We start from the raw sequence: 16,315 nt of genomic DNA on the forward strand, positions 1-16,315 counted from the left end.
GTGTATTGCTCTGGATTTCCAGCATCTGCAGAATCTCATGTGTGTTTAATTCAATCAATCTAAATTGCATGTGGCTCAGAAATTGAAACAAAGTCAGAAAGCGCAGGCATCAACTTCAACTGTGCGGCACACAAAATGCTGAAGTAACTCAGCAAGTCAGGCAGCATTTGTAGAAAAGTATAAACAGTCAAAACTTTGAGCTGAGACCCTTCATCAGGGTCCATTGCTAATTAATGTACAGTATTGACAAGCTAGTGTTGTTTAACCACTCAATAATCTGCTGAAGGACAGCAAAGGTTCAGAAAACCCTGTGGTTCTTAATGAAGACCAACTGAAAGCATTTCAAGTTTTAAAAATGACATTGTGTACTGCATCTGCATTAATAGTTCCTGATACACTTACCCTTTATATCAATGAGAAACGCATGTAAGCAGACCTAATTCAAGAACATAGAGATCGAAAGTGTTGGAATCGGTTGTCCTTATGATTTTATTAAGGTATTAATTGAATTGAGTTTTTAGCAAGACTGAAATTCTAGTTTCACAAACATAAATTGTTAACTTGTATTTTTCATAATATGTGGTGTTAAGCGTCATCTACTGGTGGCAAATGATATTACAGTTACATAGCGGTTGACTTTCATGTTTTTTAACTGGCTGTGTTAAACATGTTCTCTACCTGTGTATCTTCCAATATGTCCTCCTTATTCCAGGAATTTGACTTATTTCAGTACAGAAGGGCCTGTTTAATAATATTCAAGCTTGCAACTTTTGATACTTTTGGGCACAAATCTATGAAAATATTTCGGGTTGTGACTCTATTGATACTGTGGGCCAACTATTGATATTTCAGGTACAGTTCCAGTAAAATTTTGGGTTGTGACTATTGATGCTTTGAGTTTTAACTCTAGTATTATATTTTCAGTCAACTCTGGTTATACATTTTGGCTTGTGATTCTAATACTGTGATTGACATTTAAGTACCCATTGAGATCCAGCTAAAACAAGGCCAAAGTTGAGAAACAAATTGCAGAATCTCCAGCATGAGAGAACAGATAACAGAGGGTTTTAGTACTTACTTGAATATATGAATTTGAAGCGATTAATGAAATATGCTATTGATGCTGAGTCTAGTGTTTATGTTTTTGTTTTCTGAGTTTCTGTTACCCTATTTCTTTTCAAAACACTCGGATTCAAATTCAAATTCTGGGACTGAACTACGGCGTTGGCTGTTAACGCAGACAGCGTATTTCACTGTACGCTTAAGTATACATTGTGATAAATGAATAACTCTGAATATGAATCAGGCTCCCAGGCCTTTTACCTGCTGCAAAGGACTTGGATCCGCGGTCCAAAGCTTGAGGATGAAGTACACAAAAGATATGAGAGACTCAATGGTTCAATTTACTATTAGAGAGTGTATACAGTATACAACCTGAAATTCTTTGCAAACATCTACAAAACAGTGTAAAAAAAAACAAAAGAATGAGAGAAAATGTTACAACCACGAAACTCCCCTTCGCCTCCCACGCACAAGCAGCAGCGAAAGATTCGACCCTCCCCTCCACTTCCTCCAACAAAACCATTAACACCCACCACCCACCGTGAAATCAATATTAAAGCTTCCGGAAACCATGATCTAGAGTTCATCAGAAGGTACTGTCCGTATCGGTTCGTCCACAGGACTGCACCCAGAAGGCGCACGTCGTAACATCGAAACGACAGGCGGCTTGGCGAGTTCCGAAAGCGAAATCCCACCACTCATGAGGAAACCGTAGTTTGAGATGCAACTGTAGATTACAGATTCCGAAAAGGACTCCAGACACCTTGAAAAGGAATAAGAAACAAGAAAAGAAGAATTGAACTGTTTCGCCCAGGTACGCAAAAATCTCTGGCGCCATCTTTAGCTCCCACTCCTAATGCGCTGACGACAGCAACATGTAATTCAAATGTGGGATTTTCTATGACAGCGTTGAATGGTGAGACGGAATACAAGCGTCTGAATTGTCAAAGTTGCCCCAGTTCTCTATATTTTCCATTAACCGGGAACACAAATGTCACTTCACTTGAGAAATATAAAACCAGGATGATGTCACCAGCCAGTAACCACATCGCAGGACATAGACTGGGCTTGGTGCTGTGTGTTCACTGGAATGTCAGGAGGGTAAGACTAAAACTGCCTGTTTCACACATTTCAAAGCAGTTTGAAACCAGTAATATTGGACAATCTGAATTCCATTTGACCATTGCCTTGAGCGACCCCTTACCTCCTGGTGAAATGGGCACAGCGGATGATCCGTTGTCCCTTCTACAGCTTGAGGTCTGCATAGATCTTGCTATTTTCGGCGTGGGCTTCAAAGCGTTCCTTCTTGCCCTGAGGTAAATGTTCAAATTCGTCAGTAAATAATTTGCACGTCCCCCTATCTATTAATGACTTAAAACTATTTATGGACAGATGAGCAGTTGCAACAAGCAGGAGCAGCAAATTGTTTATGGTAGATCTGGAATAAGGTCTGCGGGCGCAATGATGTCGTAGAGGTTAACGGGCCGGTATTACAGCACAATGTTCGGAATTCAAATTTCCTGCGCCGTTTTAAGGAGACTGTACGTACTCCCTGTTGACCGCGTGTGTGTTTTTTTTTTCTGGGTGCTCCGATTTCTTCCCACGGTGAGAAGGTGTATCGGTTAATAGGTTAATTGGTCACTGTGTATTGTCCTGTGATTGTCCTGAAGTTAAATATGTGTGTTGCTGGGCTTGTTAGTCTAGAGAAGCCTGTTCCGGGTTGCTTCGCGAAGTAAGTAAAATGAATAAATAATAAAGTCTATCGTCTGAGCGCAGTCGGTTACAGATGCAGATGATTAAACCCGTAAAGGTTGTCGGGTTAGCATCAAAGTGGGATCGGCTTCTTTCACGAGAACCTGAAGACGTGACTCAATAAAATGATCAAACCTAACCTCTTGACTTCACAGCCTTAACGAAACAACCGCACTAATTCTTAGTTCCAAGAGCATCGGACAAGTTAATATTTGGGATAGGACGGAGATAACCCCAATAAATATTGCAATGCCTTTTACAGAATATAATGTTGGATGTAACCTACTAGGCAGCCCGAAGATGAATAGCCAACTTTCTCAAAGCAAGGACGTTAATCATAAATTATAACCAAAGGAGGGTTTTCAACTCACTTTTTGTTTCTTCGTTTGTGGTATTACCTTAAGATCAGCACCTGCACAAAAATAAAAGCAAGACATCAATGATTAAAGCACTGTATTCAACATTGATAAAAAGCTTCGTTAGATGTAGCCCGTTGCAGTTTCCAATTAAACCACAAACTTACAGGCGCATTTTGCAGGAGGAAAGAAACAGGAGCACCGTAAAGAAAGGACGTGCAAACTAGAAGCAGACAACGCCGGAGGTCAGGAGTGAACTGTGAACAAATGTGCGACAGCTACGTTCCGGGATAGTTCATTGCGTCATGAACGGCTGTACGGTCTATTTGGGAACCTTTGCGATCTGTGTTTGGCGGAGGTTACATACTCAGTTGCGGTTTGCCAGAAGATATAGGAGCAGAAAAGGCCATTCGGCTCCTCTCAGCTGCATTGTGATTCGTTCATGGCTGATTTTTTTTTTTCTTTTCAATCCTATTCCCCTTTCATTCAGTAACCATTGACGCCCTTACTAATGAACAACCTACCAAGTTCGGGTTACCGAAAGCCAGCGACTTTGTCTCTGCAGCCATGCTTGACAAATAAATCCACAGATTCACCACCCTATGCATAAAGAAATACCTTCTCGTTTCTGTTCTGTACACTTCCCTGCACTGCATTCTCTCTGTCACTTCTTTGCCCATTCTCCTAATCTGTCCAAGTCTTCCAGCGGACTCCTTATTTCCTCACGCTGCCTGACCTTCCGCCTATTTTTCTATCTCCTGCAGACATGGCTACAAAGCCACCAGTTCTGCTAGCCATATTATTAACGAATAATGTGTAAACAAATGATCCCAATAGCAAGCGCTGTGGTACACTAATACTCACTGGCATCCAACCAGAATCTTGTGTACTGTCCATTACGCCGCTGGCGTTTAGGGCAGCAATGCAGGTCCCCTATCTTTTTCTGTCTTTGGTCATCTTCTCTATTGTGCCCCTGGTGTGGTTCAGGGTCTTTAGTCGTACACAGATATAGAAGGATTCCGAAAAAAATGTTTTGACCAGTCACGGATGTTAGTCCTGAGCTGAATCCCTGAACCTGGAGGACCGGTAGACCAATCTTAGTCCGGCCTCTACCCATTGATCTGTTTGGCATAGGTGAACCTCCCAGAGCCAGAGTATAAAGCGCTGACTCCAGCCAGCATAAGTCTCGGAATCATTGAGACACGCAGGCCTCCAAATTCTACAACAAGGTAGAGATCCCTTTTGGAAGAGCCAACCAGACAAGACACCCATTATTCTAAATCTTTGCCTTTTGCATGTCAACCAATGTTTATTTATTTTTATTGAATCCAGCATGCAGCGCGGAGTGGGACCCCTTGTCCATGCTCTCCTTTCTTGTAATACCATGGGTGTTTAGCACTTTGTCAACGAATTGCAGCGAATTACAGCGCTGACTTTGGGCCACTTTAACACCCTACCACTGCTTCCATGCTTCAGTTTCCGCCCACATTTCAGTTCAACAGCAGACGGCGGTGTAAATCCCAACAAACGTCGAACGATCTTTTCCACGGATGCTGCCTGACCTGCTGAGTTCCTCCGGCGTGTTGTGAGTGTTTATTTTCCATATCTCTTTTCCTATACATTATGTGTTATCTGCTTCTAACTTTCCCTCAGGCTGCTACTTGAACGTCAGGCATGCAATTTCAGAAGTATTAAGCGCCTTTTACTGAGAAAACACAATGTTAGTTCCTGGTATTGGATCCTGAAGACAGTTCATAGCGTACTCACAAGATTACGAGCACGTTGCAAAGTCACTCGCTTTCTAACCAGATCACATGCTCGCTGTACTTCATAAGACGACAAACAAAACACAATTAAATTCTCGTGCAAATCTAGATGTCCCACAATACTTAGATATGGTTCTGACATTGGGACCATCTTCAGGCGGTGGAACGGCCCTGAAAGGGACATAAATTTGCAAGTCATTTTTTTTTATTTGTAAAATACTGTGAAAGTATTGAAGGCGGCGGGAAAGAAATTGCAGGAGATCTATCTGTTTGATATGTTGACTGTACTGTATGTGAGTTGTCCCCAGCAGGACAGATGGGATTAAACGAGAGTAACGTGCAATTGTACACGTTAGCAGAAGAATGGAAGTGAGGGGCACTTTACAAATGGTGGAAGATTTACGTGTATCACTGTTTGGCATGCCCTGTGACTATGATGCAATGCAAAGAAGATATTGTCCAGATGAACACGGGGGATGGGAAGAGCAAAAATATGGCAGTGCCTGTCACCACCCAGGTCTCATCACACATGAAGCGCCAGTTTGTGATGCACTGTTTACATCGTTAACTTGTGTAGTAAACGCATCATACTATTAGCTAATTTATTTGTGGCAATGCGTATTTTATGTGTTGTGCATGAGTTACAGTATATGTATTGTACTGTGCACCTTGGTTCGGAGGAAGATTATTTCGTTTGGCGGTACACATGTACGTGGTTGAAATGACAATAACTTTGAACTTGAACTCGACTTGAACTTGGGATGACACAGGGGATACTCTCAACATTAGCACGTAAGCCATAGGCAATTCTGACTTCTGTCAATCAATGTAAGACCTTTATCGTGTTCAAAATTTAGAATTGAATGTGGAAACCGCATGACGGCCAGTGGTGTACCATATCAGATCGAGGATGGAAGTGGACGGAGAAAGATTGGACTTTGAAAATGGGAGCGAGAGGGTGAAGTCAAATGGTATTAAGAGGAAAACGGGGAGAAGAAATGAATGGTCAACGAAAGACGAAAGCACATTAAGATGCCCCAAAAGATTGAATTAAATCAAAAAACTGAAAAGGCAAATAATGAGGAAAATCAGCAAGAATTGGTTGTGAACCGTATCAGATCGATTGTGAGAATGTAGCGAGTGCGCATTTGGACGATCGATCACGCAGTTAATCAATTGGGCTTCCTACGTGTGGGAAGCTTTTTTCTTTTGGTCGCGGGCATTACAAGAGTTCATGTCTTTCCTTCCGGCGGGCGCGCTTCGTGGAAGGTGTCCATCGTGTACCGTCATTAAAATGGCACAATATAAAAGTTGAATCATTCTGCTCCTTTGCCGTTCTTACCCCGCAGAAACACAACACGAGGGGCTACTCTGGAGCATGCAGTCCATTTGGAAAGACTCTTCGGGGAGTAGTTACTGGGGACAATGATCAAACGGGAGTTCGTTTACGTCATAACACCACTCTACAATCTGGAATTGACACTACTGAATATTGGGTAAAAGTGTTCCGAGATGACGATCAGAATTCTAAAACTTTCCCCAACATTTGAATATGAATGTCATATGTATTTATTTCTGCGGAAATCATCTTCCTACCTCAATTCTCCGCGGCCTCTTGCCTTCCCTGTAAATTATACGGAGAATTAAATGGTTAAAATGAAGCAGCTCAGAGCCGTATAGAGAACAGCAGACTTGCGTGAACATTTGCAAATCCTGCTTCTTCGCACAGAATAAAATCCTGACTAAATCCGCAATTGTTTGAAGAATACAAACATCGCCCCTAAGGTGAGAACGAAGTTGAAATTAAAATAATTAATAAAAACAAAAAAGAAACGAGACAAAACATGACTGAATCATTGTGGTCATCATCAATGTACTTTGTCGTATTGCGAGAGCGATCACGGTCTATCCATGACTATGTTGGCTCTTGGAACATTTGTCCCCCTAAGCGGTTTGCCATTGCCTTCTTCTGGGCAGTGTCTTTACAAGACGGGTGACCCCAGCCGTGATCAATACCCTTCTGAAATTGTTTGCCTGGCGTCAGTGCTCGCATACCCCTGACTTGTGATCTGCCCCAGCTACTCTCACGACCATCCACCACCGCTCCCATAGCTTCAAGTGACCTGATCGGGGCTGTGGAGGGACTGGGAGTGGCTAGGAAGGTGCTACACCTCGCCCAAGGGTGATCTGCAACTAGCAGAAAGAAGGAACCACCGAGCGAACAACCTGTCACAATGCTGATGCATAATCGGGCTCAGGACTTGATGACTGCGCTTCGAATTTCTGCACTGTTACCATTCCATGGCATAATGGTCATACTTCTCTTGCAGTTGTTGACATGAATGAAACGGAGGTGGGCGGTGGGGAGAGAGGGGCAGAGACGGAGAGAGAGAGAGGGAGAGAGACAGACAGACAGACAGATTTAGTATATTAACAGAGGGTGGTCCTTTTAGAATGGTGAAGAGGAATTTCTTTAGGCAGAGAGTGGCGAATCTATGAAATTCGTTGCTACAGACGGGTGAGAAGAGCAAGTCTTTATGTCTAGTTCAGGCAGTGGTAGATCCTTGATTAGTCAGGGCAAGGAGAAGGCAGGAGATTGGGGCTGAGAGGAAAATGTATCAGTCATGATTAACTGGCGGAGCAGACTCGATGGGCCAAACGGCCTAATTCTGCTCTTCTACCTTATGTTATGTGACAAAAACAGGGAGACAAAGACAGAGACGGAGACAGAGACAGAGACAGAGACGGAGACAGAGACAGAGAGAGCGAGAGAGAGAATGTTTGCGTTAGAGATAGAGAGATCTGTTGAGGTTACAATTTTTTTTAGTGCTGTTGCGTATATTAAGCACATAATGAAACTGATGGGAGTATATAAAATAAGGAACGGTCAAAGCCATAGATACTCAAAAGCGAAAACGGAACCAGCTTTTGCGCCTACCTGACAAGAATGTGACAAATGAAGAAACCCGAGACAATCGACTAAGGTGGCTATCAAATTCGGACTGATACTGAGAGGAATCTTTTGAAAAGCTGAATTCTGCATTTTGAAAACATAATGACTGTGTAGCTACGCATACGTCAAATGCCATCTGACGATACAGCCATTGATGGCAGAATTTTAGATTGTGACGAAACGTACAGGAGCGAGAGATGCCAGTCAGGTGACTTGTATCGCAGCATCAACTTTGCATTGAACGTCAGCAAGACTAAAGAGCTGATTGCGCTCGTCAAAAAGGGGCAGACGAGGAAACGCAAACCAATCCTCACAGAGGGACTAGAAATGGTGAGAGCGAGCAATTTCATGTCCTTGGGTGTTGTAACCTGGACACAACATATTGATGCAACTATAACAAAGGCAAGACGGGCAGCTATATTTCATTCGGAGTTTGAGGAGATCTGCTTTGCCAACGCAAACACTCGAAAACTTCTGCAACTGCACCGTGGAGAGAGTTCTAACTGGTTGAGTCACGGTCTGGTGTGGGGGTTGGGACGTGGGGCTACCGCACAAGATCGAAGTAAGTTGCAGAAACTTGTCAAATTAGTGAGCTTCATTGTGGGGAGTATCCTCCATGACATCTTCAAGCAGTGTTGCCCGAGGAAGCCGGCGCCCATGATTAAGGGTCCCCGCCATCCAGGACATGCTGTCATTTCATTGCTATCGTCGGGAAGCAGGTACAGAAGCTTAAAAGCTCACACTCAGTGAATCAGGAACAGATTCTTCCCTCCTGCCATCCGATTTCTAAATGGACATTGAGCACTACTTCACTTTTTTTTAATTCCTGTTTTTTTTTTCTCGCGCACTACTCATTTTAGCTTAATATTTATATATTCAGTACTATCATTCAGTTTTTTTTCTCCTACATTTATTTATCATGTATTTCATTGTACTTCACCTGTAAAGTTAGCAAATTTCCCGACATATATCGATGATATTAAACCCGATTCTGATTCTTCTCTGCCCTTAAGGTGCGCAGGAATGGTCCAATTTATTCTGATCTTTATATTAAATCTATACATTCAGCCTTTCCATTTCGTATGACAATTCATAATCTTTTTGCCCTTTGTATCCCGCATTTACGCGATGAATGTTAGGCTGTTGCAAGAGGGATTAAAGTGATAAAACAATCTCCCTCTTGCATGCCGTATAGTTGGTTCTCGATCGCTAATGTCGCCTACCTTTTTTCCAGCAGTAAACGCTCAACACTCCAAACATTAACACCGGGGCCAATACAGCTGAAGCTGCAATCCACCGCTGAATTGACTTTACTAAAATAGATAAATAGGCGAGATAATGTCAGAATAGTTGTTGCACACATATCCTTTCGGCATGAATGGAGAATAAGGTGAGGCATCTATTGAAGAAAGTTCAAAATTGTCTACATTCCTCTCCCAGGTCGAATGTTACTGCCGGTCCTCACAGTATGTTTCCCTGTATTAATGGGGAATTTTCAAAAAAGATGCTGAACATGCTGAAATATGTGACATGAAAAAGAAAAAAATTCTACTCTTCGAGTCATAGTTCATTAGCAAAGAAGCCAAAATCTCAGATCATTGCATATTGGCTCACATGCGTCCAGTCATTTCATTCTTTTTTTTTTTTGTTTACTAAAAGGAACATAGGTAGAAATGCTTTGTAACACATTCTTGACTGTTGACACGCTTGTCGATATCAAGAGCATTTTGATATAAGGGAACTTCGTTATCAACCCAATAACAGCGTATCAGAGGGAAATCCGATGAAGCACGCGTGACAGTCTAACGCAGATACCACGCATATCATATTACAATATTTAGACTTACAGCGCGCAATAGGCCCTTCTAACCCTTCGAGCTACACCGCCCAGCAACCCCCGACAACCCCAATCTAACTCTAACATAATCACGGGACAATTTATTTAAAAAAAATTACGTACTTGGTACGTTTTTGCACTGTGGGAGGAAACCAGAGGACCCCACAGATTCCATGGGGAGGATCTACAGAGATTCTTTATAGGGGATGCCGGAATTGAACTCCGAACTCCGACCTCCCGAGATGTCATAGTGTCGCACTAACCGCTACTAGACCACGGCGTGGACGGAGTAAAAGAATGAGTGAAAGACGGAAGACAAGACGGCAGTTACAGCTATAGGCTGAAAGCGATCTAATCCCATGAAGAGTCAACTTCCTGGTAAGTTAAAGACCCATAAGCACAAGAAGATGTCAGAATATCCGCACAGGTAGACCAATGGAAATCTTGTTATTTATGGCGGGTGCCTGCGGTATGATTTGACTGATTTCAGTGGACCAGAATAAGTCACAATAAATTGAAAGTGTTTTTTTTTAATTTATGCCTTTCTGGAAGATGAAGTTTAGCCGTATGATTGGTTTGAATGAACTTACCGCTGACAGAGAGATGCACCGAATCACTGGGCGACGACATTAGATACCTGACTCCTTCCAATAATTTATAGACACATGTGTAATCCCCACTATTTCCTGGATCTACATTCCGGATAGTGAAAGTGGTTGATTTGTTCTGTGCATCTGCACTCTGGGGAACCGAGTCATTCAATCGAACGCCATTCTTGTATAAGTAGAATGTTCCGACCGAGGTGTTTTTCGTGAATGTGCAGTTAAACGTAACGTCTTCACCTTGAGAAACATGACTGGAGGCTAGTGATATTCTAGGACTGGGCAGATCTGTCAACAGAAGACCAAAAAAAAAAAAAACAGAGAATTTAAAGTTCAAAGTTTAAAGTATATATTTATAAATATACTCCGAACAAACCAGGAAATTAGCGCAAAGTGACTGTGTCAGAAAATATAGAGAAGCATAGACCCAAACGCAGAGAGGGGAGACGATTTAGCAATAAGGACAATCTTTAGTGATATACAAGCCACCAGGGAGCTCAAAACAGGAAAGAACAGAAACTAAACACAGCAGGCAACAGGGTGAACTGTATCCAGGAAAACTGAAGACGTGGAACGCTAGCTGAAGCTGGATAGTTCGATAAGTGAACAAGGACTGTGGGTGATAACGGATTAAATAGGCTGCAGGTGATGAGTCTGGAACGAGTGGCAGGTGAATCCTATTAGCTGGATGCAGACTGAGATGGGCCTGAATTTGTAGGCTGGAAAATGCCAGATGGAGCACACCTAATAGATATGGCATGGAAGCGCATGAAAATAGCCTGTGGAAACCTTTGACAGTCTTGGATTTCGCATACTTTTATCAGATCCCAGAAAAAAAAAAATACCACGGGATGTATAATGGCATATGGGACAGGATCTTCCAGCATTTCCCAGAGAAATCCTTTCCCATTACTTTAAACGCAACGAGAGAACAATGAGGGTTAAGAGGTGAGATACTCTTTTGCAACTGCATACGTATTCTGATATCCACCGCAATTTGCCTTCCGGAGCAACAGCTCAACAGCACATGCCATGTAATCGGCTCTTCACGCAAGTCAGGAACATCTGAACAACAGAGATGCACACACACCAGGATGTTCTTTATCGACTATTGCCTTCAATACCATCAGCTACACAAAAATAATTAGCAGACTTCAAGACCTTGACCTCAATAGCTCATTGTGCAATTTCATCACCGATTTCCTCACTTGCAGACCCAAGTTGGTTCAGATCGGCAACAATATCTCTTCCACGATCTCCATCAGCACGTTGTGTGCTTAGCCCACAGCTCTACCCACTTTACACTTATGACTGCATGGCTAAGCACGGCTTCAATGCCACATTAAATTTGGTGACGATACCACTGTCGGACGCCAAATCATAGGTGGTGTCGAATCAGCATATATGCGAGCCATTGAAACTCTGGCCGAGGAATGCCATAACAGTAAACTCTTACACGATGTGATAAAGATTAAGGAGATGAATATTGACTTCAGGAGAAGCAAACCAGAGGTCTATGAATCAGTCCTCATCAGACGATCAAAGATGGAGCGGGTCAGCAACTTTACTTTTTCTCGTGTTATTATTTCAGAGCATCTTTCCTGGGCCTAGCACATAACTGTAATTACGAAGAAAACACTGCAGCGCTTCTACCTCCTTTGGAGTTGGCGAATGATCAGCAAAACATCTCTAAATTTGATGACTACCATAGATGCGCAGTGGAGCATATGCTGATTAGCTGCAACGCATTCTGGTGTGGAAACACGAACTGCCTTGAACAGATCATCCTACAAAAAGCAATGGATACAGTACAACCCATCACGAGTGAAGCCCTCTCCAAAATTGAGCACACCTACACGAAGCATTGTCGCAGGAAAACAGCATCCATCATCAGCGGTGCCGCCACCCAGTACATGCTTTCTTCTCGCTGCTGCCTCAGGATTCGCACCACCAGATTCAGGAACAGTTATTGCCCTTCACACATGAGGCTTTTGAACCAAGAGGTTCTTCACTCAACTTGCCCCGCCATTGAAATATTCCTACAACCCATGAACTGAATTTCAAAGACTCTTCATCACGTTCTAGATATTTATTGCTTATTTATTATTACTATTATTATTATTATATATATTTTTTTCTTTTATATTTGGAATTTGTTGTCTTTGCACCTTGGCTGAGCGCCCACATTGACACGGACTTTCATTGATTGTATTATGGTTGTTCTATACTGCGGATTCGTTGAGTATTCCCGCAAGAAAATGCATCTCAGTGTTGCATATGGGTGACATATATGTATTTCAATAATAAACTTAGTTTGAACATTAAACTTTCAATTTTGCCCTTCACGTCCGAATGTCTCCGAAATAATATATATTTCGCGGGGAAAACGGGACGATTGAAGGAGGGGGTTTACTCGGTCGTAATACACAAGCATCAAACCAAGATGAGTGTGAATGGATAACGTGTTTCCTCTACCAATAGTGGTACCTCTCGGTCGAAATATTCTTGTTCCAATTGCAGGCATAAATCACCTCGTTGAATAGAAACAAGCAAGAAAAAACCACCAACGACTGTTATCTTTATTCCGTCGCTTTGTCCTGAGTATATGACTCTACCGGACACCGTGCATGTGTGAACACAACAGTAATCGCTCGGAGCATCTCCTCCGTTCGCGATGGTGAACGTCGCACGGTCTCGTTGTGAAGTGTATGACGGCTCTTTATTTACCTGTTGTCCGCCGTTGTACAGGTGAAAGGTGCCGTCGGAATGTAAACGATAGGTTGTCCGACAAGTAAATCTGCCCAATTCATCTGACACATAGACTTGATCCGCTCGGTCAGTTGATATTAGAGGTTTCGGTGGTTGAGTTAGAAGGAAAGAAAATGAATTGATTCAGACTGCGCATTGTGGGCGAAAATGTCACGGCAGTGCTGTCAGGACAGACGGCAGAACTCGCCTAATGAGGCTTTATGGATAGAACTGGGAAACATCCGACTATGTTTCCCAGCATGGGAAACGTCCACTCCACGTCCGCTCTACGTAGGTCTTTCAAAACTCAGAAGCTTCGAGACGAGATGGGGGAGAGTTTGTGAATTGTGTTCATAAATGTTACCCCAATCAGTATGTAGAAGTCTCAAGGGAATGTGATGGGGCAGGTGACAGAAGTTTGTGTCGGGCAGCGCTTTGCATCTTGTGATCACAAATAATTAGTTTCAAAGTAAGTCCGAAAAAAAATTGGCCTGGTCCTTGGATTGAGATTCAGAATTAGAAAAAGACCAATTTTGATGGTATCAGCACGAATCTGGTAAGAGTGATTAGTACAGGTTGCTTTCTAGCAAAGGTGTACTTGGTAAGTGAGGCACCTTTAGAAGTGAAAACTTGGGAGTACAAAGCCTGTCAGAATAAAAGGTAACGATAACTGGTGGTGGTAAAGAAAACAGGCGTGAATAAACAGAATATATGGAGGCCTGGTTAAGAACAAGTTCAGGTGCATTGCAGGTATAGGCAAATAGGAAGAAATGAGGTGCATATGGAGCGTTAGAAATGCAAGAGAACACTTTAGAAAAAAAAAAGCAAGGCTCAAAGAAGGCATGAGCTTGCTTAAGTAGACAAAGTGAATGAGAATCCTAGGGGCTTCTACAGATACACTCAGAACTAAAGGATTGCAAGGGTTCTCTGGGAGATCAGAATAGTAATCAACATGGAGCACGGGGCGCCAAAAGAGGTGGGAGAGCTCTCAAATGATTTCTTTTTGCATCTGTATTGACTCAGAAGATGGATACAGAGACTACAGAAGATAAGAACAACAGCATCAACTTTATATACCCTGGACAGGTAACAGAACACGAGGTGTTTGCTGTCTTGAAGCAAATAAGGATAGGTAAATCCCCAGGACCTTACTAAGTGTTCCGTCGGATCCTGCGGGAGGTGGGGCAGTGGCACAAATGTTTACATTATCTTTAGCAACAGGTGAGATGCCAAAGGATCAGAGGATAGCCAATCTTGATTTGCTGTTTAAGAAAAGATCTAAAAAAAACCAGCAGATTATAGGCCGGTGAGCCTGAATTTGTAAGGTATTGAAAGGTTTCTAAGACCGGATATATAGGTATTTGGATAGAGATTGACTGATTAAGAATAGTCAGTATGGTTTTATTGCGAGGAAGGTCGTGTCTAACAAATTTTATAGCGTTTGTCGAGGAAGTTACGGGGTAAGTTGATGGAGCCAAGGCAGTGGATGTGGTCTACAAAGACTTCAGCAAGGTATTTTACAAAGTTCCGCATGGGAGTTTGGTCAAGAATTTTCAGTCGCTTGGCATTCAAGATGAGGTACTAAATTGTATTAGACATTGTCTTTGTGGTATCAGATAGTTGTCTCTCTGACTGGAGGCCAATGATTAGTGGAGTGCTGCATGGGCCGATGCTGGGTCTGTTGTTACTTGCCATCTATCAAACTTATGAATGATAATGTAGTTAACATGAACAGCAAAGTTGAGGATCACACCTAGATTGGGGTGCAGTGGACAGCAAGTGTGACTATCGTGGCTTGCAACGGAATCTGGACCAGCTGGAAAAATGGGATGAAAATGGCAGATTGAATTTAGTGCAGAAAAGTGCGAGTTGCTGCAGTTCGGTAGGACCAGCCAAGATAGGTCTCACACAGTGAACGGGAGGAAACTGAGGAAATCGATGGAAGAAAACAATGTAGAGATACAGGTCCATAATTCACTGAGAGTAGTGTTACAGATTGATATTGTCGTAATGGAAGGTTTTGGCACTTACCTGCATAATTCAAAGGACTGAGCACTTGAGATGGGTATTATATTGAAGGTGTATAAGACATTGGCGAGGCCTAATTTACAGTATTGTGTGCAGTTTTGGTCGCCCAGACACAGCACAGATATAGTAAGTTTGAAAGATTACAAAGACAATTTACAAGGATGTTTTCGGGTCTGGAGGACCTGAGATATATGGAAAGATTGAATAGGTTAGCACTTCATTCCTTGCTACGTCGAAGATTGAGAGGAGACTTGATAGATGTATTCTAAATTATGAGGGGTATATACAGGGTAAATGCGAGTAGGCTTTTACACTGAGGTCGGGTGGGATTGCAAATAGACGTCATGGGTTAAGAGTGAAAGGTGGGACTTTCCGCGGAATATGGGGGGAAGTTTCTTCACTCACAGTGTCGTGAAGTACGTAACGAGCACCCAGCGCAAGTGATGCACAGGAGTTCGACTTCAACTTTTTAGAGAAGTCTGTACACCTACACGAATAGTAGGTGTATGGAGGGCTATGTCTCTGTGAAGGTCGAATGGGATAAGCAGTTTAAATGTTTCGGCACGGACTAGCTGTGTCGAACCGCCTGTTTCAGTGCTGAACTGTTCTGTGACTCTATGACTCTAGTTGAAGATACGCCCATGTCCAAGATAGAAAGAATGAAAAGGCTGAGTAAAAGTAAAATTTAACCTGCCCTTTACGACCCATCTGTCTAAGTATTCTTCTATCACTCGCAGGCATCAATATGTGCAACATATCCTTAAATCGACAAATAGTAAACTCACCTACAACAGCTATCTGCACTCTTTCACTTTCCTCGGATACTACAATCCTCCCAAGCATTTTGCTGGAGTAAATACAGTGGTAGTATTTTATGCCAGTCGTTGTGTTCCTTATGGTAAAAGTTGTACTATTTTGCCATGAATAGTATTTGTAATCTACTGGCGGTTGTTGCATAACTTCATAGAACAGATAGTTCAAAATCGGATTTAGACCGTCGGTTGGTGTACAATTGAAAGTGATCAATTCATCTGCCACATAGACTTTATCCGCACGGTCAGGAAGCAGCCGGGGTTTCTCTGGAGCATCTGGAAGCATTAAAATAAATCAAATTAGGCTACGGAAAGCCGACACGTAAGAGAACATTCTGTTTATTGTGGTACAGTAATGGTTCCTTGCTCCTGCATATTTCTCATATCTATGCCCCTCCT

General features: G+C 42.5%; 2 protein-coding genes across 8 annotated transcripts in view; one reads left to right on the forward strand and one right to left on the reverse strand.

Annotated features, from left to right (window-relative positions):
- The window catches only part of LOC140189991 (histone H2A type 2-B-like), a 647,138-nt gene that overhangs the window by 38,552 nt on the left and 592,271 nt on the right, over positions 1-16,315 (forward strand). The window lies entirely within an intron of this gene.
- LOC140190069 (uncharacterized) overlaps positions 492-16,315 on the reverse strand; it is a 35,350-nt gene continuing 19,526 nt past the window's right edge. For 2 of the 7 annotated variants that reach the window (XM_072246523.1, XM_072246524.1), the window contains exons 4-9: positions 15,890-16,192; positions 10,317-10,616; positions 9,113-9,202; positions 3,186-3,226; positions 2,267-2,373; positions 493-1,825 (exon numbers count right to left, since the gene is read on the reverse strand). In XM_072246523.1, the coding sequence (XP_072102624.1) occupies positions 2,308-2,373; positions 3,186-3,226; positions 9,113-9,202; positions 10,317-10,616; positions 15,890-16,061 (669 nt within the window). In that variant the 5' untranslated portion in view covers positions 16,062-16,192 and the 3' untranslated portion in view covers positions 493-1,825; positions 2,267-2,307. Of the gene's footprint in view, positions 1,826-2,266; positions 2,374-3,185; positions 3,227-6,532; positions 6,561-9,112; positions 9,203-10,316; positions 10,617-15,889; positions 16,193-16,315 lie in introns of all 7 variants that reach the window. The other 5 variants (XM_072246525.1, XM_072246526.1, XM_072246527.1 and 2 more) reach the window with 5 other exon arrangements.

This window comes from Mobula birostris, chromosome 29 (genome assembly GCF_030028105.1).
Source record: "Mobula birostris isolate sMobBir1 chromosome 29, sMobBir1.hap1, whole genome shotgun sequence".
Classification (NCBI taxonomy): Eukaryota; Metazoa; Chordata; class Chondrichthyes; order Myliobatiformes; family Myliobatidae; genus Mobula; species Mobula birostris.